Source organism: Brachyhypopomus gauderio, chromosome 7, assembly GCF_052324685.1.
Source record: "Brachyhypopomus gauderio isolate BG-103 chromosome 7, BGAUD_0.2, whole genome shotgun sequence".
In the NCBI taxonomy this organism is placed as follows: Eukaryota; Metazoa; Chordata; class Actinopteri; order Gymnotiformes; family Hypopomidae; genus Brachyhypopomus; species Brachyhypopomus gauderio.
The window spans coordinates 4,837,508-4,855,492 of NC_135217.1; the positions used below are offsets into that span (position 1 = coordinate 4,837,508).

Below are 17,985 nucleotides of genomic sequence, written 5' to 3' on the forward strand. Positions count from 1 at the left end.
CAATAAGGACTAAATCTCAACCCTCTTATTTCTGATCAGGAGAACTCCCAGATCTCAAAACCAAGGCACGCCAGACCCTTGAAAACATTTGCGCTGGATTTGAAATGGTAGCAGCTGAATGTGAACAAAGCCGATTGAGTCCATAAGCGTTCCCCGCTGCCATCTCTCACCCCGCTGTGGTCACTCCGCCTCGGCGCCAGTAAACGATAGGGCTGGCCCCAGGTTGCGCAACTGAAGTGTCAGATTGTTGTTGGACTCAGATGGTCTTTTATCCGTTAGAAAGTGGTTTACTTTCTTTACTCTAGCTGTAATGGTTCCCCGAGATTCAATCATTAAACATACATAAAGCAAAGATCTCTCCGGTTGTCCTTTGTCCTTTTTCAGTGCACACACACACACACACACACACACACACAGTTTATTCCCACGTACTAATTTATGAAGAACGCAAAGACTGCAAAACATAAATACAAACAGCAACAGTAAAACAGTTAACACACTTAAATGTGCCTCATTTTTGGTATCATAAGACCTGGATGGAAATCACCATGTTACATTTAAAAATGGCACGTTTCTAATACTCCTGTCAACTGATACCTATATAAGGTAAGTAAAATCGTTTGGTGTGGCATTGCAAATGGCCCCCGAGTTGTTGGTGGATTATTTTTGTTATTCGAGTTATTTGATGCTACTGTAGAAGGTTTTTTTTTTCGAATATAACCCACAGAACATCTGGCAGTGATGATTCTCAGAAAGGACAGCAGGGGGCGAACTTTTAGCAATTTTACCACCTTATCAAATAAATTATTTTAAAGAATGTAGTAGTTCTCAGTACAGGGACAAGACGAACGCATTTAGTTTAGCAAGATAGTTTACTTTGCAATTTTTTTTAGATTGCAATTTTTAGGTTGCAATTAAGACCGTGTACAAAGGCTAATTATTCTGACTAATAAAACTATTAAATTAGCTAGTAATTTAATAAGCTACTACTCCTTAAAAGAGCCATGGTATTATTTTTGTTATATATATATATAATATATATTTGTTTGTTGTACATTCGCTTTTTAAAATCTAAATATACATAAAGTTTCTTTCGTGTCAACCAAGGCGTAAAAAGGCTGGTAGTTTTAAAATCTTAGCGTGAAATATTTCTAAATATGTTCTATTAAAACAGGGTAGAGATAGTTGTTACTTTATATAGTGAATTTCTAATTAAATGTATTTTTCGTCCAGAGCCGGGTAAAAAAAAGAAAACGGGGATACAAGTGAGATACACACGCATCTGTTACTATATGGTAAAAGTATTTGTTGCGAACATTGGTCAAATCACTGACAGCATTTCTTCCTCAGCAAGTTTCCCCCGTGGTTTCCAAATGGTGCTTTAATCCTGTATGTAAATTACAGCCAATAGATGCTGTTGTTGAGTTGGGCTGGGATTAGCGGAGGCGAATGAGTTTCAATTTTACTGGATTACAGAACAAAGAAAGGGGAAAGGGGACACTCTCCTCTGTTAAAGAAAACAGAAAGAAAAGGACGAAAATAGACAAAAATAATCTCACCGAAAACACCCAAACAAACAACAAAGAAAAAGGAGCATGCTCCAGATTACGAGATTTCATAAGCTCGCCGTCGCTTTTCTTTAGATGGGAATTCCGCCCTCACTGTTGGATTAAACGGAGAATAAACCTATTCCGGGATTGACAGCATAAGGTAATTAAAACGGGGAAAACTGCTAAGAAATTCCCCCGGTTTCTGTTTTACTCACTTATAACTAGATAATAACGTTTCTCTTTTTCGCACACGTGACTTTTTTTACGGGTATTCGAATGGTGAAATTACAGATTATAATTCTGGGGGGGAGGAGGACGGCTAGCTAGCGGAGTAGCCGCCAAGCTAACGTCCCTTACGAGGGGGAGACGGCGCTCCGTGCCGCGTCTTTTTGTCTTTTAAACAAATGACCGTGAGCCCGCGGCGTGTAAGGGGGGGATATGTCGGTGTGGTGTCTTATTTTGTTGACTATTGCCGTGTGTGCCCCTCCGTTCCCCTGATGTTTCCCCCCCGCACACGTCGACAACGCAACACGGTTTCACCGCTAGCGAGTTGTGGCACAAACTGCCCACGGTCCCATTGTTGCCGTCACCGGCGGCTCAAACCGGACGCGGTTAACGTTTTAACGGTTTAACGTTTCTTTAAACCGTCGTGGCTGAGGTAAACCGACCTGAGAAGGTCATGTTTACAATGTCAAAAATGACCATACCCCCCCCCCCCCCTCAGCTAAACCGGCCACTGTCCTCTCAGTCGTGGCGGCTAATTGGTGTAAAATATGCATAACTGGACATGTCACTTTTACACCGACGGTATTTCACTTTGTTCACATATTTATTAAGGACACCCCCCCTCAACTCCAACTCATTTTACAATACAAACCAGCAATTATTAGTCGGCTGGTGTGCCATGTACATTAATCATGGTCAAATTCGACTTTGTTAGCCTGCCTGGTGTCCCACTAGGTAGAAAAAGGCAGTACAGCTGCATTTCGCGTTGATGGACATGTACATCGCATGTCTTAATTAGTGTCACATCTGCCAGGATTTGCTTTTGATAAGAAATTTAGAGTAGTGTGCCACTGTAATTACTTTGCTTTTGAACGGGGTGGAAAATCCCTTTCATCGTATTAAATATGAAACAAACTTCCCTGATAATCCCACACTACTGTTTGTTAGTTTTGAGTGTAGTGTGGGGTGTTGTGCATTCTCTCTCTCTCTCTCTATCATTGATTATAAGCTCGTCTGTATCAAATGCAAACTGAGGCGGTCAGGGAAACTTTGTAAAGAGAGAGTGTTGTCTTCACATTAGAAGACACAACCAGGCTGATTACTTTCCTTACTCCCTGAAGAAACTTCATGAGGCAATAGCCAGTGTTTGTGTAGACCCAGGCCAATAGCACTGATGCACTGTGTTAATGCTGATTAATAGCCAATGATCACCTTTGAGCTGATTGACTTAGATACAGCTGCGTTATTCAAAGGATCTGTGACTGCATTTGGGGTATTAGCAAGTGTATTGTGTATAAATGGGAAGGAGACTTGCAAGCTCCTTATGGGGGGGAAACCCTGCTCAGAAAGGCACGATACCCTCTTTCAGGTTATGATAATATGTCTAAGCACCATATGGGCGATTATTCAACAAGTATCGGATCAGCTCCAATATGTCTCCACCAGGGTGGAGAGGCGTGAGTAAAATAGTGTCTGGGCAGCAAGACTCCTGATGAAACGGAAGTCATTAATCTGAGCACTTAAGAATGTCACTCTGTCCTGCCCTTCTAACGTTTTGGGAATGCCCATAAAAACTGCTGTAGTGGCTTTGTAGACTTGCGTGTTAGTCCAAATGCTGAAAAGGACACTTTCACAAAACATAAGTCGGTTTTATACACTAAAAAGTGCAGACAAGATGAAGTGTAGGCTTTTTTTTAATGCAGAGGGATCCAGCAAACAAAACAGTATGTCTTTGCCAAAGCAATATTTCAGAATATAGGTTAAAAGCAGAGAAGTTGAAACCATATAATCACCATATTACTGTCTTGCTTTTTTACACCTCTCATACTTGGTCCAAAGTGAACTTCCTGCACAGAAACCTCAGGAGTATATATCCATTATAGTATAGTGTACAGTGTATACATCAATTATTATTCTGTTAAGGGATGATAGCAATACCAGAACTTGACCTCAACCTAGACTTTTTTCTCCTTTTTTCCCCTCCCCCGATTCGTACACGGGCAAACTTGGCGTCTGCCTGTTTGCAAATCGCAGCTCGGCTAGAGGATGGTGCTTCCAGAATGGCCGCTTTGCTTCGGAGGCCTCGGGCTAAGAGGCCGATTGAGACAAGTAATAGCATGGCTGAGGCTCGGCCGCGTCTCCGCGCTGGCTAGTGTGTGGTTTTGGCTTTGCCTGGAGGCAGGATAATGGCTCCCAGTGTCTGGAGAGATTAAAGGCCAGAGCTGCATTGTTCACATGCCTCGAGATTAGTTTCCAAGGAGACGGATTGCCGTTGCCATGAGAACGCAGAGCCCGGAATTAGGATTGCTATTCCCAACTATCCCCCCCCCCCCCCCCCCCCTCCCACTTCCTAATCTTCAGTTGTCTTTTTTCCTAACGTTTATGTGCATTTTTGAAAGTGTCTTTTTGGGTGTCTTTTGATTTTGCCCCGATGAGGTTTGAATTCAGATGTGTTAAGTGTGAGTATTCTTCTCTGGTTGATACAACAGTGAAAGAAGCCTCAGAACAATATGGACGACACGGGGACCAGCGGTGAGGGATGTCCCGGTTGAGTTCAGAGGTTTGCTCGTCCCAGACCTTGCATTGCTGCCAAGGAGAGCAAATGAAGGCTGAAAGGTTTTAAGGCAATAATCTAAGCCAGCTTTAATTGGTTTGATGAGGGCTTATCGTAATTAGGTACTTTCACATGCGTGTGACGGATTTCAGCGCATTAGCATGCTAGAGGGTATTACTATCACTTTTTAAAGCTTCTTAAAGGTTTTATATCCTTGAATACTTTTCTCAAACCCCAGGATGCGTTAGAAGAAGAGCTGATGTGGAACCCAAAACTATCAACTCCCTTTAGGGAAGTGAAACAGAAGCAAATCACTGGAGTCTTCTTTAACAAAATGGGACTTCATCTTCATCATCGCCATCCTCCGCTTTTCATGACATGTCTGCCTCTCTGCAGTCCACATCAAACCAAATAGTAGTACAACAATTGCCTTGCATTGGATTACAGAGCAGCTTCACAATTTATCACTACCTGCTCCTGTACTCACAAGAACCATAAAGGCTTTATAGTTACAGACTCATCCTAATCTAGTTCAGTGGGGTCTGGTGCAATATTGAACTTTCTGGGGGCAACGTTTAACCTTTTGGCGGACAAACGAACACGGCTCTCTCTCTTTCACGTGATGCCACGCGGCACGTTATTGGTTAACGCTAATTGCTGATCCTCCAGGAGGGATGGCCCAGCTGCGGAAGCTCAGCTGTGATGGGCTGAGAGCGAGCGCGCACGCCGACCTCCGGGGACCACAGGTCTCCACCCGACAGGAAATCCTCACCAGCCTGGTGTCGGCCTTGGACTCCGTGGTACGGCCCGCCCTCTTTCCCATAACCCTCTATGCCCGAGTGGACCACTCCATAGCTACTCAAATCTAATCAGCTACTCAAATCTAATCAGCTACTCAAATCTACTCAACTACTCAAATCTATACTCTTTAATGTTTGACAGTAAATGAATAATCGATTGGCTATTGCAGTAGTTCTAGTAAGTGGTGAGATATTTGGTGAGGTTTGCATGCGGGTGGTCTGCGTTTTCTATATGGCCTGAGTGAGTTTCCTCTTGTTTTTGTCATTGCAGTGTTCTGCTCTGTCCAAGCTAAACGCTGAAGTGGCGTGTGTCACTGTGCACGAGGATAGCGTGATCGCCGTGGGGACGGAAAAAGGGCGGATTTTCCTCAACTCCAGGAAGGAAATACAGACAGACTTTCACAAATTCTGCAGTGAGTTTTCATGTCTATCAGTCCACTGTCAGTCTGACCAAACGGGCAAACCATGCCGAATTAAAGCGAGCCCATCACTGCCACTTTGGTAAATATGGTTCTGGTCAGACTGTGCTAATGGTAGTTATGTGAATGTCCCCCCAACTCCCAGTAGTAGTTGTCATCCTTAACTGAATCGTATTTGGATTTTGGTAGTGACGAGAGGTACTTGCTTCATCTGCTACAGACCCTGGAAAGCATGACATCAAATATAGAGTTTGGTACATGGAGTCTCTGGGTTTTTTTTTCCCCACTGGTGTTCCACAGGGGTGTCTTGTCTACAAGCATTAAATTCTGTCAACTCCCACGCCAAAGTTACTGATGCGGAATGCAGCCGCTCAGGCAAGGAGAGCAACACGCCAGCCAAGCAGCGGACCCTAGCAGACACTCACTCCAACGTCTTTGTTCTGCGCAAGATGGTGGAGGAGCTCTTCAGTGTGCTTTACAGTGAGAACACCGTCCCCCTCTTGCACGCCCGTTTGTGAGAACGTACCGGTCGTCTTAGACTAGAACATTTTTGCTAATGTTTCCCCATAGCTTCTCAGTTCAGTCTCACGTTCCGTCACGTTGTCGATAGCTACGCACGTTGGCGATAGCTACGTTGACGTTAGCTACGCGCGTCCCGCCGATGTTACTGCGCGCTTAATCATTGACACGGAGCCGAGCGTCCGCGACGGCGTGAGTCACGGAGGTGTGGTTGGTTTTCAGGTGAGGCTGTGGGGAAGAGCAGCCTGGTGCCCGTGCCTTACGAGAACATCCAGAAGGAACTGGCCAGCGTGCTGGTGCACGGCCTGCCCGACGGGGTGGCCCTCAGGCGGCCGGCCGAGTACGACACCAAGACGCTGATGAAGATACTGGAACAGAGCAACCGCATCCGCTTCGTCATCAAAAGGTCAGCAGGGGTCACAACGCCTCCCACCACACTGTGGCCAAGCCATAGGCAACACCAACGATTCACAGACATTATGATTTTTTAAAAGTGTGTTGCGTAACTTTGGTTGTGCAATAAGTTGATATTAAAGGATTATTCACCCAGTTACAGGCTAGTGTGACTGACAATGAAAAAATACAATCAGTTTAACATAATCTTTCTCACTTAATCCGAAGTGCTTAATTCCTCTTGTATTTTACAAGATTGGCTATTTTGGTGATGGATTCTTATAAAGATGTTTGAGGGAGAGTGTGGACAGAACGGGGTTGAGTTTGTGCTCTTCGACCCAGGCCCCAAGATGATCGCGACAACAAACCCTGCCCGGAAGCCAACCACCACTCGTCTGCGGTCGTCAAGGGCGTCGGCAGCCACGCCCCCGCCAAGCCGTCCGTGCAGGAAGTGCCCGGGGGCGGGTCTGTACTCTCCAGCTTCCTGTACGGCATGCCCATGTCCTCCCAACCACACCCGGACGGCAAGGTGGAGCTCAAACCCTCGGTCCCGCACGTCCTGGCCAAGGAGCGCATGGGGGCGTGGGGGCCCGGGGACGAGAAGGGGCCCGTGGGCAAAGACGGCTTGGACGGCGGTGAGAGCTTCCTCCCTTTCGTCTGCGGGGAGGCCCCTGGATCGCTACACCACTGTATGTCTGAGAAGGAAAATATGATTTGTGTTGGTTTGACCTTATGGATCTATGTGCTGTGTATATTAGTGACTAAAGGACATGGTGTTAAAGTATTAAGAGTATACGTTTGTGCAGCTTGCTGATTGAAGGTCACGTGGGTTTTGTAGCTCTATGGCCTCAGTTTGTAGTCTCACGTGGGTCTGTTGCAGGTGAGCGGCTAGGCCTCGCAGGAGATTCTCCCAGCATCCACGTCTCTAAACGCCTGCTGTTCTCCATAGTCCATGAAAAATCAGGTGTGCAGCAGACTGAAAAACACACACACACACACACACACAGGCACGCGCGAGTGGCCAAGGAAAGCAACAGCTGTCCTTATTGCTATTCTTAAACACATGGCAACCACATGGTCCTGAGTGAGCAAGACAGAAGATCGGGACGGAATGCAGAGCGATGTTTTATTCCGACGTCGAGACAAGCGGCTCGGTGGCTTTGCCTGACTTTCGCATCCGTAGTGTGTGCGTTCCTTTAGAATGGTTGTGGGAAAACTTGTAACAGTAAGCCTGCGTAGCTGAAGGGCTGATTCAGCTCTGTGATCTGCCTGTTACTCATGGACCGCCTTATAGTCACTACGAAATTTACCAGTTATGAATCATTCTTAAAAATGGCACACGCAGAAATGACCATCTGTCCTGTGTTGGGTACCGTAGCTGTTGGGGGTGGGAGACGTGACTGGGCCGTTACTGCCCCGGCTGGTAGCCGATGACAGATAAAGAAGGCGGATGGTGCCAGAGTCGCTGGGCGTGTGGGCGGGAGGAGACCAGGTCTGGGATTCGTGCCAGCACAATCGGGCCTTCGGCTTCTGCTCCTCTCAAAAGAGCAACAGGAGCCCCTCGAGTCCAGGCGAGAGTCAGGTCCCGCGTTAATCGTCACCTCTGCCTAACCCAAACAAACCCAGGAGGACGAATCGAGCCACCAGTGGTCAATCAAGCACTTGGCTGGGTTACTGGTTATGTCCTCATCCACTTCAGAGCCGTGTGGTACACCTGAAAACTATAGACATCGTGTGTTGTTGTTTTTTTTAATGCCCGTTTCCTGTTTTGTGCAGAAAAATGGGACGCGTTTATCAGGGAAACAGAGGACATTAACACGCTACGGGAATGTGTACAGATCCTGTTCAACAGTCGCTATGGTGAGGCAGCTGCATTTTCTTGGTTTTACCCAACATCAAAACCATTACACCACCTCTGTTTCCCGGTACCTGATAGCCCCCAAATGTGTTTTCTGTTCTTCTGTTGAAATAAAAATGAAAACAACTTTTTTTTTTTTTTATCATAAGCTGAAGCGTTGGGCTTGGATCACATGGTTCCTGTGCCATACCGGAAGATCGCATGCGATCCCGAAGCGGTAGAGATCATCGGAATACCGGACAAGATTCCCTTCAAGAGGCCGTGCACCTACGGAGTGCCTAAGCTCAAACGAATCTTGGAAGAGAGACACAGCGTGCGCTTTGTTGTGAAACGGTGAGGTACCTCGTGGTGGAAATCGAGGAAATGTCAGACATGTACGCAGCCATTTTAAAATGTGGGATCTGTGCTTTAGGCAAATATCTGACATTTTAGCATTAATTGTATCGATTCTCCATGTGCTGCGGATCAAAATTAGACCTTCTTATAAACTACACAAAGTGACCCAGATCTCAGATTCTTTTGAAAATAGTGCCATGTTCTTACAGTGCTAATTAATTAATTTAGATGTTTTAAGCAATTTAATGGGAAAAAAACATTTTCAACCTGCAAACCGTAGGGATCTGCAGTGAACGTGCATCAAGATATCTGACCTCATTTTTACTTTCTCAATATGACGCATATTTTATCTGCATGTACACTCGTGTGTATTACGAAGGCATTGATGCTTCTATTTGAGTCATCCATTAGACTTATTCAAAAAGATTTCAAAAAATTAATTCTCCACTGAAATAAAGGGGAATGTGTTACAATCAGTGTTATGTCGCCTTCACGACACGGCGCCACAACAGCAGTTTCCGGTCCGCCGGTTAATTCTTACCCTCCGGTTCAGCGTCTTGCTCGTCGGGCCGGAGCAGGAGTGACGCGAGGCGGGCCTTTGAGCGGCCGCGCCGGTTTCTCCCCAATCCGGCTCGGGAAGAAAGCGTCGAGGCTCCTTGCGCCATCTGGCAGGTCGGCGCCGGCCGTCCAAACCGCCCGGCGCCCCCCAGGGTGCGGTAACCGCCACCGTTGGCGTGCCAGCGCCCCCCCTTCCTCTTGGCTAGCGGCGGAGCCCCCCCTGCCGATCCTGCAGGCCCCGCGCATGCTGATCGGCCAGCTCAATATGTCGAGGTGCGAGCCTGCTCACACGCGTTCTTACGGCCTGTGTTATTTGTCCGCAGGATGTTTGACGAACGGATCTTCACGGGTGAGTGAAAAGCCGTCGGATTTCTTATTTCCCAATAAGGTTCTGATTTGCTACGATTAGATTATTGTTTCGTCGTCGTCACCTTTCTTATCGCCTCACGGTTAAACATGGTGGCTGTTGTTAAACTGCTTCGCCCGGACGCCATCTTGTTCCTCAGCTGCAGGGAAGGTGGCGAAGGAGGAGGGAAAGATGGATTGCTCCACCCCTGACGACTGCTTCCCAGAAGGCCTGAGGGTGCCAAGCTCCGCCCTGGAGCTGGCCAGCAACGCCCACAGCAGCAGGTAGGTGGCTGTCCCTGCTGGCACTGGCAGCTCGGCCTATCGGGGTTTAAAATGTGCCAAAGTCAACAGCCATTTGTTGACATGCGTATGAGGAACTTCAACTCAAGCTTCTGTTTAGCTGGATTTACAGAGCCTGAAAGGTTCCTGAATGCTGGCCGCTCAAAAAAAAAAAAAAAAAACACACTTTCCCACCAGTCAGGGTTAGCAGTTGACATATGGTTCTTGTTTGTGTTCTTTTCCTGAAGGTCCACCAGCTCCTGTGTTAGTCCTTTGGCAGAGTGTGAAGCAGGTGAGGATATCTCGTCCAGGTTCTCCGAGGTGTTGGCCCCTTTGCCCTGTTCCACACACGTATGCACACCTGTTTTTTTCTTTTTTTCCAGGACCTTCGGGTGATTGTGCCCCTTTGAAAAAGGTCAAAATGGAGCCGCCAGATGCTGAAATCATTCAGGTGACCGTGCCAGGTGAGGCTTTCGTCCCCTGCCCTGCTGCTCAGGCCAGGCCTGATGGTGACAGATGTCCGGTCCTGCCTAAACGACTCTGTCACCTGCGCTTTTAGTTTTTATTTTTCTTGGCTATGCCTAAAGTGTTACAGATTAGCCTCACCCCTCTGGTGGGGGGGGGGGGGGGGGGGGGGGGGGGTGGTTGTTGGAATAAAAATGTCCCTCTTCATATTCAGAAGTTTTCTTTGGGCTATATGTGTTAGCTGATACCTAAACGTGCATGCAGAAATATCCTGGCTGTTGAGGTGACTCACCATGAGCCAATCAAATGCTGCTGTCGGTGTTTCACTGTGTTTATTGGTCCAACTCCACCACCCTCTTTAGAGACTGCTGTGCCCTCAGAGGAGCCAAGTGAGCCTCAGGCTGACCTAGTGACCCCTGACCTCCGTCGCCCTCTGGAGCCACTAGCAGGTAACTGCTCAAACCCTCGGTCCCCGCCCCCAGAACTCCCCTCCAGTTCAGGAGTTTGATACCCCTGAGGAAAGCAGGAAACACATGAAGCCTCTCCTAGATTCTCCCAACGTTCTAACCTGCTACTGGTACCTTACTCCATAGTCATAGTGCGTGCTGGCCCTCAACCAGGACTTTCACTCGTGTGTTTCATGAACAAACTTCGTTTCACTGAGCTGTTGGCGAATACAGCTTATAATACGTCTCTTTGTATATCTCGGATAGTTTGAAACATGATGAGAGAGGAAAGGCCTGGTGAAAGTCATCACCCATTCTGAAAAGGCAGCGTCTAGAGATGACCCCTTCCAACAAGAAAATTGGCTTTGAAAATTGATATATTACAGATTGTACATAGCGGAGCCATTTTTCAGACATTTCTCGAGTGTTGGACTGTCACTGAAATGTTTCATTCTGGGACCGACGCTCGACCTCTGCTGAGTGATTTGGCCCGTGGTGTCTTAAAACAATAACTGAGTGTCTGAGGTCGGGAAATGCAGTGGACGGCCTTTTCTAAATCTCCCCGTTCCAAAATTAGTCTGTGTAAAACATTTCTTGGACCTTTACCATAATTACACAAGCAGATGGAGCAATGCGAGTGTCCCAGGATCTAACCCAGCTGCTGCCCCCACAGTAGTGGCAACCCTGGTCTGATCCTCCAGCAGACCCCTCATGTGGCCTTGTGTCCAGAAAATGTAGATTCCCAATCCAACAACCCAAAAACCCACCAGTAAAGCTTTCCTAGTTTAGATTTCCAATCCAACAAACCCAAAAACACAGCTGTAACGGTTTCCTCGTTTAGATGCCCACTCCTGGCACCCCAGAACTCAAAACCCAAAACTGATCAATGCGAGATAATAAGATCACTCAACTCATATTGTCATATTGTGCATTCAAAATCATAATTCCGGAGCAGCAAATTATGATTATAGACCGCAAGGCCAACATAATCTGACATCTAAACTGAAAACAGTCCATGACTATGACCGTTGAGTTGAAGTGTTCATATTAACTCGCTGTTCATGATTTCCTTTGATTAATTTAATTCAATATGTTATTTTGAAGTCTGCTTTACACAAATGGTCGTTGGAGTAAACCACAGGTGAGTGGAAACTCAAAAGCTGTTAGTCTGTTAGAGTGTAGCCTTCCATATACTCAACGTCACCGCTCGGCATTTTGGAGAACTTGCGTAACTTTGTCTTTTAGCCGACGTGCTGGCGCAGAAGTCCACGCCTCAGGGGCTAAAGAGAGTCGTCGAAGGTAAAGCCTCCGTTTGTAAAGCTCATTCAACGCATCTGTCAAATGTTGCGCTCTGTCGTGTGATGATCTGGCCTTTCTTCTAGAAGACATCGGAGAGATGATCCTTCAGCTGCGAAAGCAAGTGGAAAGTCTCTTCAGCACGAAATACGGTGAGGAGACACTGAGCTCAGACACGTCCCACTGACATCTCTGACTGTACATCTAACACATTTAATGTTAGAACCTTTAAAATACTACAGATGTACATCTGATCGACTTCCGACACATACTGATAGGAAAAATTGCTACATTTGTTTTTGTGTAAATCATTTTCTCGTAGCCCTTAAAAACTGTAGCACTAAAGAAAGGGTTATAGCATTTAATTGTCCCCAATGTCCATATGGTGTTCTTGTCTTTAGCTGAGGTTCTTGGCCTGCCCGAGCCAGTTAAGGTGCCCTATTCCAAGTTCCAGATGTATCCAGAAGACCTGTACATCACAGGACTTCCAGAAGGGATTACGTTTCGGAGACCAAACTGCTTCGGAGCAGCAAAACTTCGGAAGATCCTTAGTGCCAGTAGCCAGATCCAGTTTGTTATTAAACGGTGAGTTAAAAAGCTTTTCAATTGCAATCTTGAACAGATCTTGAACAGTGTCCAGAAGACCATGATTAATTTGTTCACGGTGGCTACCTACAATGAATGAGAGAATAATTTTGTTTGTTTGCTTTTGTCTATTTTAGACCAGACCTGTTAACAGAAACTCAACTTAAGCATGAACCTATGTCTCAACCAGCTGTTGACACTGGTAAGCTCAGAACAGAATCACTCATCCACAAGCAGATATGTTCAGGACAGGTAGCTTAGTTGCACTTTTGGTTTCGTCCGGTTTGCAGCCGAGTTGGACTCCAAAGATATCCTGGCAGAAGACCCCGGGCCAGCTTCCAAGAGACCCGCATTCTCAGGTGGCAAACGGCTCACGAGACCACACGTGTTTTTTTTTTTTTTTTGTATACTGCCCTGTAATATAATACAGTAAATAAACACTTGAAGAATGCAGGGTTCCATGGTCGAGTGACTTTATTGTCTTCCCGTTACCAGATAGCCTAGAAGCGAAACTTTCCCGCATTGACCTGGCCAACACGCTGAGGGAGCAGGTCCAGGACCTCTTCAACCGGAAGTACGGCGAGGCGCTGGGCATCAAATATCCCGTGCAGGTGCCTTACAAGCGGATAAAGAGCAACCCGGGCTCGGTGATCATCGAGGGCCTGCCCCCTGGAATTCCCTTCCGTAAGCCGTGCACGTTCGGATCACAGAACTTGGAGCGGATACTGGCTGTGGCTGATAAGATCTCCTTCACCATTACGAGGTACAGCCTTTTCATTTTGGATGGTGCAAAACAAAAATAAAAAGTAGTTATAAGTTCAAAAGACGTGAGCCTCACTAACATTTTATAATCAGTATAAATGTAATAGAATACACAGAAAAACACCCCAAGCAAAAACTGAACCTTTTGTTTCGTACAGGCCTTTCCAAGGACTTATCCCCAAACCAGGTACGTGTTCTGTGATCTCATCCCCAAATGTATAGATGCAACTCACTTAGGTTTATGTTAAATATTACTGCACGTTTCTCTCTTAAATAGCACCAAGAAGAATCACATTACTGAAGAAAGCATATGCCTCCATAAGTGGTAAAATATATATTTTTCCCCTTGTTAATTCCATTTTATGTCAAAATTATTCAGCTGTACACTGTAAAGGTGAAAGCTAAAGGTCTCTGTGATAATACCTTCTGGGAAAGCACTGACTTATGTCACGGCACATTTGAATAAATGTTGCTTCCACAGATGATGATGAGGTCAACCGTATGGGCGAAAAAGTCATCTTGCGTGAACAAGTAAAGGAACTGTTCAACAAGAAATACGGTTCGTAGACATACCGTGTGCTTAATAACCATGGGCTTTATAACTCAACATAGGCAATAATTGCTTTGATTTTCTCCATATCATGTTTAGGGGAAGCTCTAGGATTGGACCGGTCCGTCGTAGTCCCGTACAAGCTGATCCGGGCCAGTCCTGATTCTCTGGAGGTGTGCGGTCTTCCAGATGACGTCCCCTTTAGGAACCCCAACACGTACGACATAGCTCGACTGGAGAAGATTCTTCAGGCTCGAGACGACATAACCATCAACATCAAAACCCCTTTACAGTAAGCATTGCTTCTGTGGAGGACCTCGGATCACTTGGCTGATTCACTGGAGAAGGTTCATGATGGAAGCGCGTGTCTTTTGTTTGCGATACGTTTGACGTTGTGCATCTAAGTGCCTCTTTCTTCCTTGTTTAGGCCTTTTGTTCAACTTTGTCCTCAGACCTGTATTACAGGTACAACCTTCACCATAAAAGTTCCAATTGATCAATAATGGCCTGATGAACAAAGGAAACTCTGCAGTGTAATTACTCGGAATAAGTTGCACGGTTTCGCCATGTTCTTGCAGAAGGGAAGGAAGTGTCCATCAATCGACGTAAACGCAAGCGAGTCCTGGACAACAGCCGGGTGACGGGGCCCTCGGGGGTGGACCCCACCGTGACAGCCAATCAGATTCCTGTGATGGTACGTGCCAGCAGCCACGGATCACGGTTGACGCAATGAGCCGTTAAAAACCTGAAACTGATTTATACCCCGATAACAACAATGATGGATTATTCTGAAATCAGATGTCTGGAAGAAGTATTTGGCCCCTTATTCTTGACCACGTCTGGGAGTCTAATAGCCCGTGCATGTCCTGCATTAGACTGGGGAACTTTTAAATAGTGAGGTAATTTAAGAATCTGCAGTGGAGCAACAGTTAATGACACTGCACCGTGGCCAGCCACTATAAGACAAGCTCCAACGCTGAACGTACACACACAATCTGCCACTCTTACCCACGTGTAGCTGCATCCTTCGTCTGCCCCCGGGACAATTATTTCGATTTGTCGGAGCTTCTCTACGAAGCACATTCACACGGACAAGCCGCTGGCGTGGGGCTGGATGTTGAGCTCGTGCTGATTTGTCAGGCACAGCATCGTTGCTGGCATTGTTTATTTATTTATTGGTACATGTGGTAGTGTCACTGCTGGATTGACAGTGTTGTGCAATGGAGTCCTAGAGGATGACTAACACAAACTGGGCATGCCATCAGATGGGCTATACACACACTGTACACCTACTAGGTAGATATTTGGGATAAACTGGCTGGTGTGTGTGCGTGCGTGCGTGCCTCCCTGAAGCTTGAGGTTTTGTCTGGGATTTTCAAAACATTTAAAAACACTCTTCCAGGTCACAGAAATCCCCGCTCTCACCACAAACACACACACACACATTTTCCGCTGTTGCTTTTGTGGACGATGCTTTGGCTCATTGTCCTTGACAAACGTCTTCCCCAGTGTGAAGTCTTTGCTTTGCGTGATTTTCCTCAGAATTACATGCCAGTGACCTTAATATATACATAATTTCCTGTCTCAAATGTAAGCTTCTCTGTAGACCCCTAATGTGCTTGATTTCAAAATCAGACTCTGGACAGCAGAGATGGGGTGAAAGTGATGGAGAGAGCAGTTGTGTGGGCTTTGTCTTTAAACCTGTTTTTTCTTGTTCTTTTTCTCCATATAGCAGTGGCCAATGTACATGGTGGACTACAGTGGCGTGAACGTCCAGGTCCCAGGCAAAGTGAAATACTAGTCGGCTACCCAGCGGCCCCCGATAGACGAACGACCACTGGTGTCCTCGCGAGCCTCTGAACGAAAAGACGTGTTTTTTTTCCCCCCGCTCGTTCGGGTTGCCAGGTGGTTCGAAGTGAATCTGCTCGACTGCGCTTCAGGCCTCTGCTTCCACGGTTGCCAGTGCTTAACGTCTGGAAAGGCGGTTTCGTAAACGGAGAGTTCACTTTGCGTTTCCGATGAGTCGTGCGTTACGTTTTGCGTTGTAGGAGTCGCTCTACTACACTCGCCGGCCACTTTATTAGGTTCGCCTGTCCAACTGTGGCTACAATTCACACAGACTCACCAAAATTGGACAATAGAAGATTGGAAAAATGTTGCCTGGTCTGATGAGTCTGGTCTGAAAGCAGTTCTGAAGGCAAAAGGGGGTCCAACCCGGTACTAGCAAGGTGTACCTAATAAAGTGTCAGATGGGTGTATAAGGCCCTGTAAACAATCGTGGCTAACTAACCATCTCAAGTACAGTAAAACGCTTTTGGTCGGGAAGCTCGTACTCCCGACAAACATTAACAATGCGTAGGCATAAGATGCAAATCCGAGGCTGATGTTGCGGTCTTACGCCTAGCTAAATGTTTGTATTATTATTTATTTATTTATTTAAATAAAGTAAACTTGTATATGCAGGGAATGTTAACAATTCAGTACAAAGCATCAAGTGCTGAATACCATGACTGACACTAAAACAATTCAAACAATTAGCTACTGTATGCATTCGGAGGGGGTTTTGTTGTTGTTTTTTTGTTTTTGTTTGTTTTTCCACGGGGGGTGGGGCGGGGGTTGTGTCCCTAAAGTGGAGTATCATAGCACTAACTTATATTCCAATTAAAGACTTTTTATTAATATTGTAGCTTTGTAAGTTACTCTAACGTTCATTGAACATGGAGGAAAAGTATATGTCCTGGAGAAAACGTCCTGAATGTATTGTATGTAAAGGAAAGAATGGTATAACATTAATCTGTAAGGACTGTCTCTGGAATCACCAGTATTTATATGCTGTACCTTAATGCCATTTAGGCCTTTCAAATAAAATGTGTTGCCTTGCGTTCATTGCATTTTACTATTGCTGTGTACTAGTAAAAATCTTATTCATGACATTCTAGATCTAGACCAAACTTGTGCATCAAAATTGTATCTACAGCACCATCTACTGGGACATCTGATCAATTTACTTAGCTGACAATCCCAGGAGAGACGATAGGAAAGCAATAGATATTCATACGTACAGATATAAATGAATACAGCTATTAGTGACACACCATACTAATAATAATTGGTGTTAGGAATAGTATCAGTTTACTCTCAGAACGTCCTCGGCTTTTTTGTGTTGATGATTCCCCGAGGCGTGGGAAACTACGTCTGTTGACATTTTGGTCCGTGTTGACATAATTGCATCACGTAATCTCCGTAGATTTGGTCAGGTGCACGTTCATGCTGCCAAGCTCCAGTTCCGCCACATCCCGGTGGGGCTCGAGCAGACCGGGTAACCGGGGAGGCCACTGGGGTCACTAGAAGAAGCCATAAGATGGGTGTATTGTGGCCATGAAGGAATGAAAATGATGAATAAATCATTAAAAAATATCCCAACTCAGTTATCACATATAACCAGCAGCCGGAGTGTTAACAGAGAGCAACGTTTGTAAAAAGTAACGTTTTTTATAAGGTAAACCCCTGTTTCCGGCTGTCCGGTTTGGGTGAGCCTGTGCCCCCTCTAGATTGATTCTAAACTGGTAGAGAAATTAACCTGTTTTTAACTTTAAATATTACTGACAACCAAATACATTTATTATTGTGATTCTGCGCTGAGCGTAATATAATACAATGTATTATTCGTGCTGTTATAAAAAAAATATATATTTTGATTTGTCAAAAAATCGCTTATATATTTTTTTTGTCACGGTTTCATTTGCAATTTAATTTTTCATTTTTCATTTAACCTATTTGCAAAATGAAAGTTCTGTATTTTCGACCTAATGAAGTCTCGTTTGAGAGACCAGAAACACCAACTTTAACATCAAGTTCTTGCTCCTATTGTTTTACACTTTCTTTTTCAGACTGTTGAAGAAGGCAATAAGAAAAAAAAATCAAAGTAGGCTGCCTGAAAACGTACATCTGCCCAACCATCACGTTTGAGGCGGCTCTAAAGGCCAACAGCAGGCATTAAAAGGCCGGCCACACCACTCAGCTCCGCCTGGGCACGCAGGAC

The 17,985-nt window shown here is 45.7% G+C and overlaps 1 protein-coding gene and 1 long non-coding RNA gene across 5 annotated transcripts; one reads left to right on the top strand and one right to left on the bottom strand.

Annotated features, from left to right (window-relative positions):
* The first annotated feature begins 1,395 nt into the window (after positions 1-1,395).
* Positions 1,396-16,825, top strand: gtf2ird1 (GTF2I repeat domain containing 1). Of its 4 annotated transcripts, none has more exons than XM_077011105.1 (27): positions 1,396-1,710; positions 4,265-5,129; positions 5,401-5,542; positions 5,849-6,028; positions 6,290-6,473; positions 6,803-7,149; positions 7,341-7,424; positions 8,237-8,320; positions 8,468-8,651; positions 9,536-9,561; positions 9,719-9,842; positions 10,088-10,131; positions 10,223-10,303; positions 10,667-10,753; positions 11,996-12,049; positions 12,133-12,198; positions 12,448-12,631; positions 12,769-12,833; positions 12,922-12,990; positions 13,127-13,394; positions 13,552-13,580; positions 13,671-13,718; positions 13,875-13,952; positions 14,043-14,235; positions 14,371-14,408; positions 14,522-14,637; positions 15,676-16,825. In XM_077011105.1, the coding sequence occupies exons 2-27, from the start codon at positions 5,004-5,006 to the stop codon at positions 15,742-15,744; spliced, it is 2,970 nt and encodes a 989-aa protein (XP_076867220.1). In that variant the 5' UTR covers positions 1,396-1,710; positions 4,265-5,003; the 3' UTR covers positions 15,745-16,825. The 4 variants fall into 4 exon arrangements, with proteins under 4 accessions (XP_076867220.1, XP_076867222.1, XP_076867219.1 ...); XM_077011107.1 differs by having other exon boundaries at positions 4,999-5,129; positions 6,803-7,095; XM_077011104.1 differs by having other exon boundaries at positions 1,397-1,710; positions 4,999-5,129.
* Positions 16,444-17,969, bottom strand: LOC143518562 (uncharacterized). Its single transcript, XR_013132227.1, has 2 exons — positions 17,890-17,969; positions 16,444-17,287 (listed from the first exon to the last, which is right to left on the bottom strand). It is a non-coding gene; the product is annotated as an uncharacterized LOC143518562 (long non-coding RNA).
* Positions 17,970-17,985: the final 16 nt, after the last annotated feature.

Excerpts from the sequence above, each read along its gene's own strand:
- gtf2ird1 (XM_077011105.1), top strand. The coding sequence starts at position 5,004 with ATGGCCCAGCTGCGGAAGCTCAGCTGTGATGGGCTGAGAGCGAGCGCG. Across the intron at positions 12,991-13,126 it reads CAAGAGACCCGCATTCTCAG|ATAGCCTAGAAGCGAAACTT; the intron begins GTGGCAAACGGC and ends TCCCGTTACCAG. Across the intron at positions 13,953-14,042 it reads ACTGTTCAACAAGAAATACG|GGGAAGCTCTAGGATTGGAC; the intron begins GTTCGTAGACAT and ends TATCATGTTTAG.